The 18,240-nt window shown below is 47.9% G+C and overlaps 5 protein-coding genes across 5 annotated transcripts; 2 read left to right on the plus strand and 3 right to left on the minus strand.

Annotated features, from left to right (window-relative positions):
* Window positions 1–19: 19 nt before the first annotated feature.
* GLRG_10282 (AMP-binding enzyme) lies at window positions 20–3,362 on the minus strand (the record flags this gene model as incomplete). Its single annotated transcript, XM_008100967.1, has 7 exons — window positions 20–1,750; window positions 1,810–1,903; window positions 1,959–2,243; window positions 2,298–2,394; window positions 2,465–2,536; window positions 2,588–2,722; window positions 2,786–3,362. The coding sequence occupies 7 exons, from the start codon at window positions 3,360–3,362 to the stop codon at window positions 20–22; spliced, it is 2,991 nt and encodes a 996-aa protein (XP_008099158.1).
* A 3,176-nt stretch (window positions 3,363–6,538) lies between these two features.
* Window positions 6,539–7,376, plus strand: GLRG_10283 (uncharacterized protein; the record flags this gene model as incomplete). Its single annotated transcript, XM_008100968.1, has 3 exons — window positions 6,539–6,680; window positions 6,867–6,926; window positions 7,081–7,376. The coding sequence occupies 3 exons, from the start codon at window positions 6,539–6,541 to the stop codon at window positions 7,374–7,376; spliced, it is 498 nt and encodes a 165-aa protein (XP_008099159.1).
* A 1,261-nt stretch (window positions 7,377–8,637) lies between these two features.
* GLRG_10284 (major facilitator superfamily transporter) lies at window positions 8,638–10,091 on the minus strand. The gene is made up of 2 exons (XM_008100969.1): window positions 9,437–10,091; window positions 8,638–9,355 (listed from the first exon to the last, which is right to left on the minus strand). Exons 1-2 carry the CDS (start codon window positions 10,074–10,076, stop codon window positions 8,649–8,651), a joined length of 1,347 nt encoding a protein of 448 aa, XP_008099160.1. The 5' UTR covers window positions 10,077–10,091; the 3' UTR covers window positions 8,638–8,648.
* A 1,337-nt stretch (window positions 10,092–11,428) lies between these two features.
* On the minus strand, window positions 11,429–13,474 carry GLRG_10285 (major facilitator superfamily transporter; the record flags this gene model as incomplete). Its single annotated transcript, XM_008100970.1, has 7 exons — window positions 11,429–11,942; window positions 12,003–12,143; window positions 12,206–12,561; window positions 12,622–12,744; window positions 12,818–12,937; window positions 12,993–13,088; window positions 13,142–13,474. 7 exons carry the CDS (start codon window positions 13,472–13,474, stop codon window positions 11,429–11,431), a joined length of 1,683 nt encoding a protein of 560 aa, XP_008099161.1.
* A 747-nt stretch (window positions 13,475–14,221) lies between these two features.
* On the plus strand, window positions 14,222–16,243 carry GLRG_10286 (amidase; the record flags this gene model as incomplete). Its single annotated transcript, XM_008100971.1, has 7 exons — window positions 14,222–14,512; window positions 14,575–14,697; window positions 14,756–14,905; window positions 14,984–15,402; window positions 15,453–15,576; window positions 15,646–16,048; window positions 16,119–16,243. The coding sequence occupies 7 exons, from the start codon at window positions 14,222–14,224 to the stop codon at window positions 16,241–16,243; spliced, it is 1,635 nt and encodes a 544-aa protein (XP_008099162.1).
* Window positions 16,244–18,240: the final 1,997 nt, after the last annotated feature.

Here is an 18,240-nt window from a genome sequence, read left to right on the forward strand (position 1 = left end):
TCCCATAGTGTCCCAATTCTCAGGAGTCCCAAATGGCACCGTAGGCTGGGACGCCGCGAGTCTCAAGTCCGTAAACCACCTTTTTCGTGATCTTTTCATTGGCGATAATAATAACGGCTTCAGCCTGGAAGCTCTTCACCATGTTGTAACCCATTTTGACCAAGTCCGGGCGACCCATGGTCTTGGTGTCATGTATCACCGCGCTGGGTATCTTGGACTTGATACTGTCAAGTAACTGTTTGCCAAAGGTCTGTTCGGGTCTTGGGGTAGACCAGATCAACTGGGTTGCGCAACTCTGATCCTGGATATGCCCAAGTAGAGGACCAATGCCCGAACCGGTAGCAATAACAACAATCCTATTGAAGCAAGTGGCAATCCGCATCACACCACAAGTTGGAACGCCGCGCACCCAGATGTGAGTGGGTGGCTTCTCAATGCAGTTCTTTGTCCAGTCGCCAGCATTCGAGACCACCAACGAGAATCCCTTGGGATGGTTTCCCACTTTCTCTGGAGCCGGGATGGTGGCAAAGGAGTGCCACTCAAGAAGCGGTCGCCTCGAAAGTCTTACAAAGCTGCCATTGACGGGGACTGTGTAGCCAAAGTGCAGCCTCACAGCGTGGTTGGAGAGAACTTCAGCCTCAACAGGAACTTTTCTGAGGAACATCCAAGAAGAGGCGATGCTCATGGTTGCCACGGCAAGCAACCAGATTCCGGGGGTACGAACGCAAGCTGTACCAAGTGAGACGTTCGCCGGTCTTCCGTCATTGGCACCAAGTACAACCTGCACCCAAAAGAGACCAAGCATCGTCCAGCCAACGAAACGATGCGTCTTCTCGAAGAGGTCGTGATGCGTTTTCCGAAATGAAGGCCAGGCAAGTCCAATCGTGATAGTGAAGAGACCGGTGAGCATCCAAGATACGACCTTTGAGGCCATGGACTGGTAGCCCCAAGTAGAGCACTCGGTGAGCTGACAAACCTCGTCACTGACGTTGGTAGCCAGAAGCCAAGCGCCCGCACAAACAGCGGCACCTGAGTGAACCCCGCCGAGGTGGAAGATCCTCGCGCAGCGCTTTCGAACGGCAAGGGCCCAGTATTTGGGTACGTTGCAGGTGATTGTGTACAAGACATTGATCACGAATTCCTGACGCGCGAGAACGGCAACAAGAAGATTGATAGCCGTGATGTTGCTGAGCCAATTCCTCTGGAGTCCGGTGAAAAATAGTACGACGATTGCAGCGATGTTTATCAGGCCGACTATGGTGAACAAGCAGCGGTAGACGATGGCGATGCGGTGCGTGAAACCGCGGTATGGTTGAGCCAAGCGCTTGACAGGGATGTCTTGGCTAAGATCAAGTTTCTCGTCCACATCTGTGAAGCTAGAAGCAGAGGACTCGGTTTTGAGTTCACTGGTAGAGGAGTTGCTCCTCGTAGAGAGAGAATGCTGGGAGCCAATCTCTTTGATGGCGATGCTCGTCACCTCCTTGTCGGCATCAGTGACCAAGTCTTGCAAAGCTCGCTTATCCACCTTGCCATTCAAAGTCAGGGGCAGAGTGTCGAGGAAATGAAACTTGGTAGGGATGGCGTAGTAAGGCTGTCGAGCTCTGATGTGGGCCTGAATGATGTCAAGATCGCAGTTACGTGGCGTAACAAACCCATGGATCTCGTTGTGGATGAACAGTACTGCGGCTTTTGAGACGACAGAACAACTGTTGATCGATGAAGTAACACCGTCAAGTTCGACTCGGAAGCCCTGAGCTGCTTTGTAAGAAAATGAATCAGAAAGCACAACAAAGGTGAGCTTTTACTGACTTTGATCTTGATCTGATCATCGACTCGCCCGAGGATGTCAATGCAGCCGTCATGTCTCCAGCGACCAAGGTCCCCGGTGTTGTACATCATGGAGCTACCGAAAATGGTTACTTACTACAGACCTCGATAATACCGTTTTGTAGACTTACCCATCGTTGGCAAAAGGGTCTAGCCTGTATCGCTCAGCAGTCTTCTCCGGCAGAGACACATAACCACGAGAGATGCCATGACCACCAGCCCACATCACCCCGGTCTCACCAATCCCCAGAGGCTTTCCATCGGAATCGAGAATATAGACTGTATTGTTAGGAGTTGGCTTGCCAATTGTCAAAGCTTCTCCTGGTTGGTGAAGATGCATGGTGTTGACAATGGTGGTCTCTGTTGGTCCGCAGCAGTTATAGTAGGTTGCATGTGTGGCCCACAAATCTGCGAGTCTGAATGGAAGAATTAGCCCAAGCTCAACTTTGCTGGTCTACTTTCAAGCCTACCTCTGAGAACTGGGTTCACCGGCAGTCGCAGCAACTCTGATGTTGGAGTATTCTCGAGGATCGTACTTTGCCAGAATGCTTGGTGTACAGATCAAAACTTGGGCCTAATAAGTTATTAGTACATGTCTCTCGAGTTTCATAGGATTTAATCCTTGCCTCTCGCAGACATGGTTCCCAGTTGGAGCCTCTGAGAACGAGAGTTCCTCCATTGCAAAGACATCCCAGCATCTCCCACGCGGCTACAGAGTAATCAGCAACGATAATTAGATGAAGCAAGTTCATTGCCTTACCCATGTCGAAGCTGATGTTCAAGACCTGACCCACACGTGTCCCGGTGGAGATGCTCAGATCGCCAGGCGAAAGGCAGACAAGGTTAGTTACATTTTGATGGGTTACATCAACTCCTTTCGGAGTGCCAGTAGTTCCTGGGGGCACGGTCAGCTGGGCTTTTGGGCCAATAATGTTTCTCATTGATGTCCGGTTCATACCAGATGTGTAGATGACATAGCACCCGTGCTCCGGCTTGGCCAGGTCACGGAATGGAAGGGCTTCCAAATTATCTTCGTTTTCTCCCAAGTCTTCGTCAATGACAAGTGCATCGCAGGGGGAACCGAGTGTCTCGAACCGATACTTTGTTGACTTTAGACACAAAACGTGTGTTCCACCGGCTTGTTTGAGTACGAATCGCAGTGTTGAGTCAGGTACTACACCGCCGTCGAGTGGCACGTATTGAGCTCCGCAAGAGAGGATCGCAATGATACCAACAAGCATGTCAATACCTCGCTTGACGACAAGCGGAATTCGGTCACCAGGTTGAACCCCGAGACTGGTAAGCTTTCTGGACAACTGGTTGGCCCGGCGGGCAAGATCGCCATATGTGATGTCTCGAACCTGCGGTGCCGAGAGGTCACGAGCCGCAGTGACGTCTCGATGACTCTCTGCATGGTGATAAAAAGCGGCCGTAACAGTGGGAAACCTGGATCTGATTTGTGCGCCTTGGGTGAACGAGCGAGGAACTTGTCCAACCGGAGGCAAGGCCGGATTCTGAGATGTTTGGTTCTGCATATTGGTGAGACAAAAATAGAACAGAAAAGATTACGGCAGGGATAAGTTCCGAGAAGGGTGCCAGGTAAAGGGCAGGCTATTCCAAATCCTCCTATAATGGAGGAGTGAATGCTCCTGAGATCTTCAGACATAGTCATTAATTAACTTGCGAGTTATCGAGTCTTTAAATATCCGGCCGACCTCCCTTGGGCCGTGGCGCTCAACGTCCCCTTCACCACACTCGAATCTCTGTTCGACCTCCTCCCTTGATCGGATGCAGGAATGAAAAAACCTCAAAATCACATATGCCCGCCTTGAGTTGCATCAAAAAGCAAGTTTATCCGCAAGGATGCTGGGTGCAGAGTGAGTCCTTCCGCAGCCAGCAGACGTCAAGCTCCACACATCTACAGTACCACAACTATCAGAGACTGAGACATGGACATGCTTATTCCGAATTGAGAAGGTATTAATCAAATCTGTTCACTTCTCTAGATGCTATGTCTTTGTTGGGTCGCGGGTGAGTTGACCGCGAACTTCTTGAACAGGAAATCGCTGGATAATCCTGCGCAACGAAGTGGACAACGCCCTCACCGAGTACGCCAATAAACCGGGCAGAATCCTGCAACACGCTGCATATTCCATCATCGAGCCCGTTTGATCCTGTTGGGCTTGATGCAATCACGTCGTTTGGGCTGTTTGTTGCCGTCTCTTCGCTCGAAGTCCACAAATGAAATCGAGCAAACGCTCACGACGGCCCGGCCAGCGGAGTGGGGCTCGACTCCCCGGCTAGGACAGAGGGCTGCTATCACGACTAAGCCTGAGAACGTTGTGGCGCACCGTTACATCGACTGCCGGCTGCCGGCATGTATCACTGATCGGCAAGACAATCGTGGCCATGAGGCCTCACTTTCCTTACCCTGGCGGGGAGAACAGAAGCGCCTTGGAGGGTTGCTTCTTCAAGCTTCGGGGGTGGATCCTTGGAAAGACAACACTAACGCAACCACGTATCGTCTCAACCGATGTCTTCCGAACAGCAAGTTGCGCGTGGGATGTGGTTTCTACCTCCGAGCGGGCTAGGATTATGTGCCAAGGCTCAGTCGTAGCCACCACATACCCAGATGGGAAGGTCTAGTTGATTCCGAAATGGCTGCAACGCAATATGGTTAACCTCGAGAAGCGGGCTTGAGTGGTGTAATTTTCGGCCCCCGCGACATGTGGGTAATGCTGGGCGTGCTTGACTTGTAAGTACACTATGCCGGCCCCTAGTTGAATGTGCCATGGGCCTGGATGGCCTTGGGGGAAACGACGGAGATGCGGACAGCTCGATTCCGCTCGCATTACGACATAGAGCTAACCCTTATCCAGAATCAGGTCTCGAACGCTGCAACCCCACGTCACGAGTCAAAAGCAAGCGGCAGGCTGTACCCAGACTCACGAGGCGCCCAAGACGGAAAGCACATCATACAGCCATCATGAGGTGGGGAGCTCTTTATGCCTAAATTCAGCGGTCACATGTAGAGGGAATATTGCTGTCACGGCTTGGCGCAAACGCGCCTCATTTACTAGGATGACAGATGCTGATGTAAAACCACACAGCTCCCTATTCTCCCAGCTGTCCAACCGAATCCCCGCGAGCTGGTAGGCGCTCCGGCTTTCCACCATCTCGAAAAGGTGGCATCAACTGGACGAAAGAGGAAGTCGAGCCGGTGACTGATTTGCAATTATCGCAACGAATCATGTTTTCCGGGCCGCTGCCGCCGTCCACATCGGAGCACCGCCCGAGGCGGGTTCCGGAACTGACGAAATCGATCATAATTGGATTTTGGGTGTACCGGGGTGGACATTGATGGTGTGTACCAGCGGATACGCAAGACATCAACGGCCTCGGCGTTGGCCTGCAAGCTTCTCCGTCTGTTTTTTGTGCATGTTTTTTGTGCATGGCCAGTGTCGCCGTCAAGCTTACAATGAAGCAAGCTTATGTTCTGATTCTCGGAGATGTACAGCTTTCTCCGAGCTCTTTTCGAACGGGGGAATCTTGTGTCCGGGCTTAAGTTGGTCGGATGATGAGGAGTTTAGGGTCGCTAGGATCGCTAGGATCGTCTCTTCAATATTTTCAGGAAGTCAAATTCCATGGCCCGAAAACTTTCAAAGTGCTGAGCATGGCTGACTTCGGAGCTAGCTCCATCTGCATTGATTCGAAGGTTCTCAATTACCGATAGTGGGGAAACAACCCCTAAGGTCCAGAGCTGACCTCACCTCGACTTGAATCTAGCAGCTCATATCAAGTTTGCACACGAAGCTGAGATATCGGTGGTCATATCGTTTGGCAACCTTGCTTTTGGCCCTCAATGGCCCAGTCTGTTATTTGGGACAGGCAAGTTTCGAAGTCTCAATGCAATTGAAGCAAATCCCAGAAAAGGATTTGAACTTAGGTGGAAAGGGAAGACAGCACTCTAATTGCCAAGAGAAAGAATGCTGAAATTAAGGCCTCAGCTATCAACGTATAGGATGGACCAACAAAAGAAGCATTGTACGCTAATCGCGCACAGGAGAAAGTCGATGAACAGAAAGGCTGCCCTTCTGGTGTTTCTTGTGTATAGCTTTGGCTCCGAGATGTACATCCATGTCTGCTGTCAATGCCAGTACATAGATCAGCTGACAAGGAACATGATCGACTCATTGTAACTGAGAGTAGAGTGGTGCGCTGAGACGCCTGTTCTCGAATTTGATCAATACAGCGGCCAGGAATAAGAGTAACAGTCAAGTACAATCCAAAGGTACCAAAGATATTGGAGGTGAGAAATCTTCTCTGTGAACGCGTCGGCGAACTTTGTGTACTCTCATCACCCGTTTGCTCCCACACACAAGATCAGAAGTAAACCCCACTATGATTTGCTCCCATGATGATGCAACAAGTAGCAATTGTATTTTCATCATTGTAACGGAGTTGGATTACAAAGCAAAATGCAAATGAAGAAATACTGACCTCAGCAATGAGTTTCGCTCCTTCTTCTTTCATCAACCCAACCACATTGCAACGCAACGTAGCACTCGCCTCAATCACCAAACTTCTCTCTGAGATATGAGATGTTGCGAGGCCGAATTCCCGAAACATCCCCACAATCTGCAACAAACAACCAAGCAAGTCATCGTCAATTGCTCGCAGCGACTGCAGAAGAGCACCGAAAGATATGAAAATGCCTTCCCTTGGTTGCGAATCCGGAAGCGGCAACGCTTTTACTTCTCAGCACCAATCTCAGATCCCCAATTTGAACCCATCAGCGAGGCCCTTCACCCCCACGGAATCGGCCCGTTCCCCTGCGACTACACCAGGTTTCAGTATGTACATGTATCTCCATTATCAAAATTGACCTTTCGAGAGGTTTCGTTTCCCCGCTGATTCACATGCCGGTCCCGGCATCCGCGCGTCTGCGGCGTCCGCCACGTCGATTACCGATCGGCAGATCTTCGCATCATGCAATTCTGCAAGCTTAGTTGCGACATGACGCTAACCTTATGTCGCAGGAGATTTGGCTTATCACCAAATCAAGGCTGTCGAGGCCGCTAATATTCTGGTCGCCAAAGGTACGTTTTGCCTGGTTCAAACCTCCGACCCAACCAACCCCAGCATTCACTCTTACATCATCAAGCGACCGTCCTTCCTCTTACAGCCCGTTATTATGCGTGATACATATCCGAGGTCCCTCCTTCTTATCTTGGAATTCTAACCATGGTCTAGTTCTCCCTCATTTAGGTTGCCGTTTCGATCGCGAGCGCACGTCCGAGCAAGCCTACCAGAAAATCCATACCGAACATGTCAGACAGACTGAGCATGCTACTCAAAAGTCCTTTGATTGGCCCCAGTCCGTCCACTCGGCCGGTCTTTCGGCCGGCCTTGATGCACCCAAGACACCGCCGAACCGTCGTATCAAGACTCGGAAAATGAGCCCGACGCCTGCTGCGCATACCTTCGATGATGACGACGACTTCTATCCGGGTGCCGATCCACACCTCGTGAGAAAAGTTTGTGGATAAAATACTAGATTGGGGAAATGCAAATCACCCGCCGACTGTGGTTGTTCGAGGTGATATTGCAGCCTCCACATATTTGGTTGTTTGTTATCATGCGCGGGTGGAGTGCTGATGCCAAAAATACAGAGAGAAAGGGAAAGAAATGATGTCATGAGAGGTCGAAGCCCTAAATTGAAACCTGTCAGCTCATATGAAGATATACAGTGATGCGCTTAACTCCACGATCAATGATGAAGGAGAACTGGCAAAGGCTTTGCCTGCAATGTGTCATTTCCCTCCTTCTGGTCCATTGGCATGGACTTTCTTGAAAGCGTCCTCAGTCGTTCCAGTGGCGGCATTATGAATGAGGACCTCAATAATATTAGCAACGGTATGCAACTTGTCTTCATGCTTTTCTTCTGTAGCTGGGTATGACTTACTTCCCAAAAGATCATGTCCTCTACCAGTGTTAAACTGAACTGCCACGTCGAGCTCTAGGTTACAGCTGTCGGAATACTATCTTGCCTCATGTATCTGGTCTACAATATAGCCTACGCCTTCAACCGGTTCGCCAGTTCCGATATGGACTCCCTCACAACAGATTTGGTCCTGCTATTTGGTACACATCTCGGTGGCAATATTTATTGCCACGTTTGGAGGAAGCTGACCTAGTACATGTAGGACATACCCAATGCATGGAAGGCAGGTCTTGATCCTTTGAGTTTGAAGACATTGACTATGTGCGTCATGATAATCTATTGTCTTGGGACTAGAGCAAAATAGGCATCTCCACGATAAAGCAGAGCGTCATCTGAGTACTCTTTCGTATTCCCCATAGTACGCTCCTAGAGTCTCCGCAACTTAATGCTATTAACTAGGGTACGCACACGGCAAGGACACTGGTTACTGGATTTTTAGTAAGGAAAGATCGGTCCAGATCGAAGTAGTTTAACTCCGAGGACGAATAAAATCGGGACAATGCCTCAGAGAGTAAGAGACACGATGTTAGGGTGCAATAGATAGAAAACGAGGTCTGATTAACTCCTCTTACTTCATTCAAACAATCGTTTACACTTATTCAGTATTTCATTCAGACAGTGTCGGCATATAATATCTGAGCCCCTAGTCTCGGCTCTAAATTTCTCTATGGAATACCACACAATCTTCCTTAACATGCAACAAACAGCGGCTCGCAGGTCACTATCCTATATCCAATCCAAAGTTTGAGATGAAACCTGAGTATATAATTTCTCTGCCATACCTTCATAGGAAACGGTATGGAAGGGCGGGGCAGTCTCATTGAGCTTGGTCAACCTGCCTCTCTTCCTCAACTTCAACCTCCTTTCTAGAAAGCGTCAACGACAACGTCCAGATGAGGAGCATAACCATGAATTGCGCTAGGAGCATGTAAGGGAATACACACAGCCCTATAGCCTGCGTAATAACTCCCAGAAGATATGGAAGTATCGCCCCGCCAATCTGGCCAACCGAGGCCACAAAAGAAACAGCCCCAACATGGAGTCCTCTAGGTAAAAGGTTGAGCAATTGAACAATACAAGATGGAAACAACGGTCCCATAAAAAATCCAACAACCGACATGGTAAGTACAGATACCCACAGAACTCGGACAAGTGTAAAAATAACGATGAAGACGGGCGTAAGGAGAAGATACATGATTACTGCCCGGCGAGCGCCTAGCTTGTCTGTCACGAGCCCCAAGGCCAGACGGCCAACTGCCATGCCTACCCAGAAGCCGGAAGAGCAGACACTCGATATATATATGCTAGTGTGCCGAACGCGTAACATGAATGCCACGACCCAGCCGGATACTGTACTTTCAGTACCCACGTCTGCGAGGAGATATGCTGAGTAAACCCAGGTGGCACTGTAATTCAAAATCTCCCTCTCATCTAGATTGACGAGAAGTTGCTGGTTGGGATCGGATTGAATGTTGCGGTATCTCTCCGCGTCTTCGTGCCTGAATGCTAGGCACAGAACCAGGACTTCCAACGCAGATGCAAATGACCGAGACGCATGGTTAGTAAACCACGGGTGGATTTTGGTGAATGGTGCTCATAAATCACGTACCAGTACATAGAACCACTGGTACCATAGGCCATTGTTTTCCGAAAACAGTATGCCGGCAATGTATGGGCAGATAGCAGCACCAATTGAAAACGAGCCATGCAAAATGCCCGACAGTGTGTTTGCATTCTTTAGTCCGGCGACCCAGGCGCACCAAGAGCCGTCCAAGAGTCCCATACCAAACGAGCCGATTCCGACACTAACAAGGAACATTGAAAATGGGGGATGAAGTGCGCCAGTGGCCGCATAAAAGAAATGGCATGCCGGGCCAATGATGGCTATACCCCTCTGCCCGAGCCTACGGTGAATTCGGTTGCTCAGCGATGAAGCAAAACAGTAGCCAAGCGGGCCAACAAGGAATATCGAAGACACGTGTATGTCATCGAGCTGATAATCTTGCTGGAGATGAGGGATTATGACGCCGATTGTGGATACGAATAGTCCCAGCACAATGAACGACCAGGCAGTCGCGGCTACTTTCACGCCTATCCTATCCTGCTGATATTCGTATATGTCATTTAAGCCAGGGACAAGGCTAGATGAATCGTCTTCGTAATCCTCTTCGTCAGAAGCCGAACCCAATAGCCGCCCCGTCTCCGTCGTATTGTTGGCCGCAGAATTTACTCCCCGACGAACCATGTTGGGGCAGGTAACGACAAATGTAAGTAAGAGCTATGAGGGACCACTAGCCAGGTCAGATGCGCACGTCAAGCGCGGTGTCAAAAAAAGGAGATAAGGGGTCGCAGGATGGTGGTCGGCAGTCGGATCTACAATGACGTATGAGTGTAGGCCGGATATCGGAAAAGCCTCGGGAACTAAGGAATGTCTTACCCATCAAAGACAACCTTCATGCAGGGGGACCTTTGAGTTTTTCCAGCCATGCGGGATTATTTCGGTAACGTCACAAAAGCGGCGGCCAAATAGATTGGTTGTTACATTACTGAACTGTTCAGAAAATATCTCAGAACACGCCAATTCTTAGGAATCTTTTGCTGAGTTTGTAGCTCAGGCCATCGTGTTGTGGAGCAAAGGGGATCCAAAAGTCTCACCTTGGGTACAGTATTTAGGCCCAGGAAAAGTGAAATGGAGACCTTGTCCTTTGCTCACTGTTTTTCCCGGAGAAACCAGAACCATAACCAAGCTATCTACAGAACGGTATAGCTTTGAACAGAAGTTGAGTTGGTTCACCAGTAGTGCAAGGACATGATTCCAATTATCTAAACACCAAAAACGAAGGTGATGGCTCCTGTTTTCTTTTCCAAAAAGAGAACGAAGAAGAATCCTTACTCGAATGATGTGTTATCCCAATCCTTGGGATATCAAAGACAATGTAGGTATGGAAAGGTTGATCAGGCGCCGTGGGATTTTCATGCTTGTAAATATGGAAAGAGCTCTTGTCCTTTAATACACAAAAGCTGAAACCACATAATTCAAACAGCAAGATCTCTGAGTGAACCTCGACTCACTTGTCGGCTCGAGTTTGCCGTTTTTCATGTCTTATTTGATTCCTTACCACTGTGAATTTCTCGAATGGGTTTGGATGTTGTAATCTTTTCGTGCTATAGTAACCAAACGATGCCTTGGGAGAATTAGTTCACATGCCTTGAGGCCACCAAGTAATACAACCCATCATTATTACCGCAGAACGCAAGATGTATACAAGGCACCTGGAATGGGTCACAGACGAAATCTGGTGTGTGTGTATGTGTGTAACACAATATGATGTCTAGTTACAAATCATCAATTGGTAGGGATTCGTTCCAGTTGTTGAGATATGGCTGTACAATCAATGTCTTGGCTAAGTGTTGATTGTAGTTGCAGCCTTGGTAATAGAAGTGAGCGTCAAAGAATATCTCCAGCCACTCTGGCAATATAGTGCATCGTTGCCGATCATACTCTTTCTACACAGGAGTATACTTCAGAGAGGGGGTTATAAATCATGATACTCCCTTCGAAGCAATACCCTTTGATACACCATTAGTCAAGTCAAGTCAATGACTCAACCCCTTGGCATGTGCTTTTGCGACATCAAGCCAGTATCTCTCTGCACTCTTCTCCCTGGCTCGCCTGCCGTACTTGGTAACAGCGAAAATGCTAGCATTCCAGACAAATCCAATCGCTGCAACAATAATGTATGTGTCGCGATAACCCATGTGATTTAACCAAGGAGTAATGCCGTAATTGATTGCAAAACTCATTGTGTTGCGAATTATGACGCAAGTCGTGACCATGCCGCCACTGAGTTCAGGGTAGGATGAAATGGCATAGCCAAGTGAGCCTGCCACAGAGAGAGCGTTGTTGATTGCAAGCGTGAACTGAGAGATGACGAGGCCGATCCAGTGGATGTGGTATGTCACTCCAAGGCCATACAGAAGCATGCTGAACGGGACAATAAACATTGAAGCAGCGAAGAGCCACAGCGAATGTTCGGACTCGGAAATGCCGTTGTTGCGGCGCGCAAGTCGAAGTGTAAGGATACGGCCGACCTTGCCACAGTAGTAACCTCTAGATATGCAAGTTAGTGGGTTGCTCCTCAAGTTTTCAGGGAAATATTGCAGTGCTTACCCGACCATAGTTCCTAGGAGACCGCCAGCATATGCAGCAGCGACACCAGCAGTAGAGAAACCGTACATTGTGGTGTAGACAGTCCCGGCAGTCGCATTTTGAACACCTGACCAGACCAGGCTATTGGCACCATACATCAAACTAAGAGACAGTCAGTAACAAGTCGCAGGAGAAACTGAAAGAAACTGAAAGAAAGCCCATACCCAGCATAAACCACCGAGGGGTACGTGAAGCCAGTCAGTCCACTAACCGCAATATCAAACATGCGGTTAGGTCTTGGTTTGTCCTTGATACCAAGCTTCTGGATAAATGTCTTGCGTTGGTACAGTACCTGACCCGTCTCAGTGTCAACAGAGTGGGCACTTGATGAGTTCTGGTTCGCAGTCTTGTCTTGGTCTTGGTCATCCAGTTTACTAGCAGTTGTCTGGTCTTCTGGTTTTGTCTCAGAGAGCACGGCAGCACTGTCTGTACTTGGCGAGGCTGGTCGGTCGTAGTTTGTCTCTTCCATGAAAAGAAAACAGTAAATGAGAGCTATGCCGTTGAAGATAGAACACCACCACTGTGATGGAACTGATATTAGACTTTGGCATTTATGTTGAATACAGTGATTATGGCTTACCAAAGTCCACTTCCAGCCCATGCCGAAATTGATGAAACCTGAGAGCATAGGTGCCAGTTTACCTGACATTGCAAGACCCCAGCCATACCAAGCAAGGTATTTAGGTCGTTGGTGAGCAAACCACTATTATTTGGCAGTCAGTTAGCTGTACAGAGATTGACTATTCACTAAGTCTTTGTGCTCAGGAATGACTGACGATATCTGTGATAGAAATTTCACAAAGAGACTCGACTGGTGCCCCGAAAAGCCCGAGCAAAATCCGATTTGCTAAATACGTATGCTTGGTTGTACACATTGACGCTGTGGCCAGGATTACCTATAAGAGTATCTGTAAGTGGCAGTCCGTTGAGCAGGTAATTCAGAATACATACAATGCTGGCTGCAAGTGACGCAAGATAAGCTGGTCGTTTGCCGTATTGGAGTGCGAGTGGCTGCCAAATTAGACACCCCCATCCATAAAACAAGAACTGTCACGATGTAGTTAGAATCCATACATCATAAGACATACGCTTTTACTTACCATAATACCGGTTCCGTTGTTAATATCACTCAAGGATAAGCCTGTTGCCACTCTGATAGGCGTTACAACAGAGTAGACTGCACTGCTAGGGATAGCAATCATTACAGTGTAAACAAAGACGCAAGATGTTGCCAGCAGTTTTCTTTTCTTTGTCCAGTTAAGAGGGTCTTCTGGGTCATCAGACGGACGAGGGATGAGAACAATATCCTGCTCGTTTGAGCCCGAAGCATGTTTGGTGACGACAGACCCATCTACATCAATGAGCCTCGTAGTGCCTGGAGGAAAAGGGCTGGACTTTTCCATGGCGGGAACTGCGTGTATGGCCGAAGCCATGTGAACTAGAAACTGACTTTTCGTTTCCAAAGATCTTTGCTTCTAATAATAAAATTACAAAGTATGCAGCTGGCTAGCCTACCAGTTTCGAAATGGGTGGGCAGACGTCAAGAAAGTTTTCTTGTGTGTGCACAGATGCGGCTACTTATGAATATCCTGTAGAGAATTAACTGAATAGGTGACATGCTTTCCTCGGGTTCTTCACTCCCTACAAAGAGTTGGTCTAGGCTAAATATGTCTGTCTCTGCATGGGTTGGGGCACGAATACTACCGTAGGCTAGTAGATATTGGTAGTGGAGAGTCCAGATTGTGGACCTCAGTGATAAGATTTCCCGGTTCCCAACATTAACTTCCGATTGGACATCGTCTGCAGTGTTGTTGCGATAAAGAAGGGGCAATTGGAGAGCACTGGCATTGATGGCCACATCTATGATATCCCGGATATAGATAAGAAAATGAACACACTGCTTCCGGAAGTAGATTACTGATATGCTCTCCTGAGTCTGCTCCGGCATCCACAAGGAGTGGGGCCACCCTTGACCAACTTGGCAGTTGATACCGATAGGCAGAGGGGCATCAACCTACCGCTATCGGAGCTATCAGAGAGGGCTGGCCGTTATCAGTTGGAAGTGACAACTACATAGGACTTGTGAGAGGCTCCCTGGAACGCTGGTGTAGACACACTACTCTACCCTTGTGTCAACTCTTCACGGTCACTCGCTCGTCCAAATCCTTCCACATTCTAAGATGGTTACCGTCACTATGCCAAATCCTTGGGAGGAGCTCTCAAAAAGATGTATCGAAATTCAGCAGGAGTCCATACCCAAGGACTACCAGCTTTCCGAAGACAAGCTCCCTCCACACGACCGTTTGAATGTCCAAAACGTACCCTATGAGTCGGGAATTTTGACAGATGAGGAACTGCGAATGACAGAACAGGACTCAGCTGGCCTGCGGAAGAGATATATAAGTGGCGAATGGACTGTCAGACAAGTTGTAACTGCGTTTTTGAAACGAGCAACTATTATACAGCAGTTGGTAAGTCATATACCATCCACGAATAAGCAAGATATCGATTCTCACTCTTTTCTTGTTTCCAGACAAATTTTGTTACTGAAATACTAGCGGAAGATGCCCTGGAGAAAGCCGATAAACTTGACGCCCACTTTCAAAACGCCGGGCGGCTTATGGGCCCCCTCCACGGCATCCCCGTCTCAGTCAAAGTCAGTTTATCTACGATTTCAACTTTTATCATGATTAAATGATGTTTATGGATCTTAGGAACACATTAGCATGGGTGGTCACATAACGCATGCAGGATTTGTATCAAAGATCACGAACGTCCCAAACGACGATGCGCTTTCAATTCAGATTCTGAAAAAGGCAGGAGCTGTCATACATGTGCGAACAAACCAGCCTCAGTCTTTAATGGTATGTTTGAACTCATTCTCATTCGATTATATCAGTGGTGTTGATTTTAACTGGGAACCTATGCGCTGACCTACTCAGCACTTGGACTGCAATAACAACATTACCGGCAAGACATTGAACCCACATAACCTCCTATGCTCTCCCGGTGGGTCATCGGGAGGCGAAGGTGTTTCTGTTGGAGCGAAGTGCTCTGTCATTGGTGTTGGTACGGATATTGGCGGCAGCATACGCATACCAGCTGCATTCAATGGCTGCTATGGGTTGCGACCCACTGCTTTACGTATCCCAAACTTAGGCAACTTTGGAATCACCGCTGGCCAGGAAAGTATTCGCGGTGTTGTTGGTCCTTTAGGTCAAAGCGTTGAGGATCTTGACTTGTTCATGGAGGCTTTGCTTGCAGCTGAGCCATGGGACACTGAAACAACATTGGTTCCTGTGCCATGGAGAAAGACCACTCTCGATAAAAACATCACAATCGGACTGATGCTTGACGATGGGTATGTACACCGTCATTATTTTGAAATGCTCGGGCTACTAACTTAGTCAGCTGTGTGAAACCTCATCCCCCGGTCCTTCGTGCACTCCGAATGGCGGCAGAGAAGTTGAAAAGATCAGGCATTAACGTGGTGGACTGGGAACCGTACGACCATAGCCACGGATGGGATATTGTTGTGAGTATACTCCGGATAACTTGAGATGTTTCAGCGGCAATCTGATAATGCGACTGACCCATTCCTAAGTCAGCTTTGTATTTCCCGCAAGGACCGAAGCCATATCTCGACACGTTCGCTGAGAGTGGAGAACCAACACTTCCATTGACACTCCATGCCTTCGGGTTCTCAAGGGCCCAACCACTCACTGTGGCCGAGAATTGGGAGCTGAATTACAAAAGAGAAGCATACAGAAGGCAGTACCATGATCTGATGAAGAAGAAAAGCGTAGACTTCATCCTTTGTCCAGCCTATGTAGGCGCTGGCGTATTACAAGGTGGTGCCAAATACTGGGGGTACACTAGTATCTGGAACATCCTGGACCAGCCAGCGGCAATTATTCCCAGTGGGCTTAAAGTCGACAAGAATATCGACCTGCGGGAGGAAACATACAAACCCAGAGATGAACAGGATAAGAACGAATGGGAAGCTTGTAAGTCACACATTCCGGCAGTGACTCATTCAAAGAGAGGTAAATGTTGCTAATATTATATTTGGGACAGATGATGCAGATCTTTTCGATGGCATGCCGATCTGTCTGCAGTTGGTTGGAAAGCATTTCCATGATGAAGGGGTGCTCCAAGCAGCCAAGCTTCTGGACAGGATTTTGAAGGAAGGTTCCACATAATAGGCAAGAGACAACTTACTAAGACGTCCAAGGACTGGGAAGATTTCCTGTTTGAGAAAAAGGCATGAAAAACGCGCACCGGGCTTTCATTTATCTGAAAAGTGAAACGAGCCCTAGATATCGTACGATCGTGGTTTTTCGTCTTACCGATAGCTCGTTTTCTGAAGAACCGAAGTTACCCGGTTCATATTATCGCTACACGCTTGGGATAGGTTACAAAAGTGATGGTTCAATTTTATGCAACGTGTCAAGGAAAATATCACGTAGGTATCCCACATGTGAGACCATGGGTCGCATATACGGGTATATGTTTGCCCCGACTTCGCCCTATAACCTTTCTAGACCAGATAGATCGACCATTGGACCCTTTATATCTGACCCCCATAAGCGACAAAAGATGTTGGTGAGTTGGTGGGATACACATGGAAAGAATACAGTTGATGCCAGGCATGAGGCGATATGTGCTTTCATTGTCAAACCGATCACTATGAGCACAAGAAACAATCTGGGGCGATTAGTTCTAGAGGTCTGGGTAAAGTGATTTGTGGGGGCCAAGCGCATTTTTCTTCCAGTTGCATCAATGTTGACCGGCATTATTGACAGATCGTAGATAAGAAGACCGATGGTAATATGACGGACTCGGTATTGGTTATGTACTGATAGGCGACAACCATTCCATTGCTCCAACTAGGCCACCGAGTTGATAAGTGAATGGAGCTTTGGCGAATGCATACCCATTTCGGCTATGAGATGACGGACCAAAGCGGAGCGTTATCGCTGTCAGGTGCCTTTTCTGGCAGCAGGGAATTGAAAGAACCTGATAAGGTGCATTCAAGTGAGTCGACGATGTGCGATTAATCAGCACGAGGGATTGGAGCATTACATACATTGCTGGAACTTTGCCATTTTGTATTTTTTTTTTTTTATCATTCTAAGCTAGGTACTTGGTTGATGTTGTGATAGTCCTAGATCTTGGGTTAGATGCATTCTTGTGCAGCTTAGAAAACGTTCTAGAATCTGGGCCTTCCTTATCTGTTGATCTATCAAGCACGACTCCTCCATGTCATGGCCCAGTAGTCAAGCGTGCTTGCTGGCATGCGCATGTTGGTCATATAGCTATGCATTGCGAAACCACTCTACACTAACTAGAGCCTCAATGCCGATTCCGCATTGTCTCTAGGCCAACAATGATATATACCGCAAGCCAGAAACTCTACATCATCGATGAACAATATGTCACGAACCGACAGCAGACCTCTCATACAATAGCTTATCAACTAGCATTGTCCACAATAGTAGTCAGTGCGGTTTGATGTAAAATTTCCCCTCTCGACTTGAGATTAGATTCATGGCTCCGCCTTTTGAAGTGTCGTTTGGGCTTAGTCCTCAACATCAATGATACCGCTAGTCTGCGGTTGCTTCAGCGGCGCTTTCAAGCTTGGGCAATGCTGCTAAGCGATGAAAGTTAGAATAACCTGCAATAATAAGTTAGCGAATTCATTTGAATTTGGTTTTTTATCCAGAGCCTCTACGGTCTTCCAGCTTTTCGATTGGGTTGAATAATAACAGAATGAATCTTGGATGAAGCAACTTATCTACATCGCAAAGCATGAGGTTTAGATTTCATGGCGCCGCTGCTTGGTAATAATTATTTACTAGTATCCCTTGTTTTCTACCAAACTTCCAGACCCTGAAGAGTTTGATGGAAGGCGTACTTAGAAGCAGACATTGAACCGTAGCTAGAGGTTGTTTGCAATCAGGAGCCTGGTTCTGCGTAGCGTCTTGTCCACGTAGACGTAGTCCTAATACCTCGAAAACTAAATAAATTACATCGTGATTAGATAAGCAATCAATTCTGGAATGCCAATCTGGCCAATCATGAAATCTATCATCATCGCCGTACTGCAAGTGCGTCACATCCACTCTTGATGAACATGCAAGAATTGATATTTGCTCTCACTATTGCATTGTGAAAAGTGCAATGAGAAGCTCAAGGT

Source organism: Colletotrichum graminicola (assembly GCF_000149035.1).
Source record: "Colletotrichum graminicola M1.001 genomic scaffold supercont1.58, whole genome shotgun sequence".
In the NCBI taxonomy this organism is placed as follows: domain Eukaryota; kingdom Fungi; phylum Ascomycota; class Sordariomycetes; order Glomerellales; family Glomerellaceae; genus Colletotrichum; species Colletotrichum graminicola.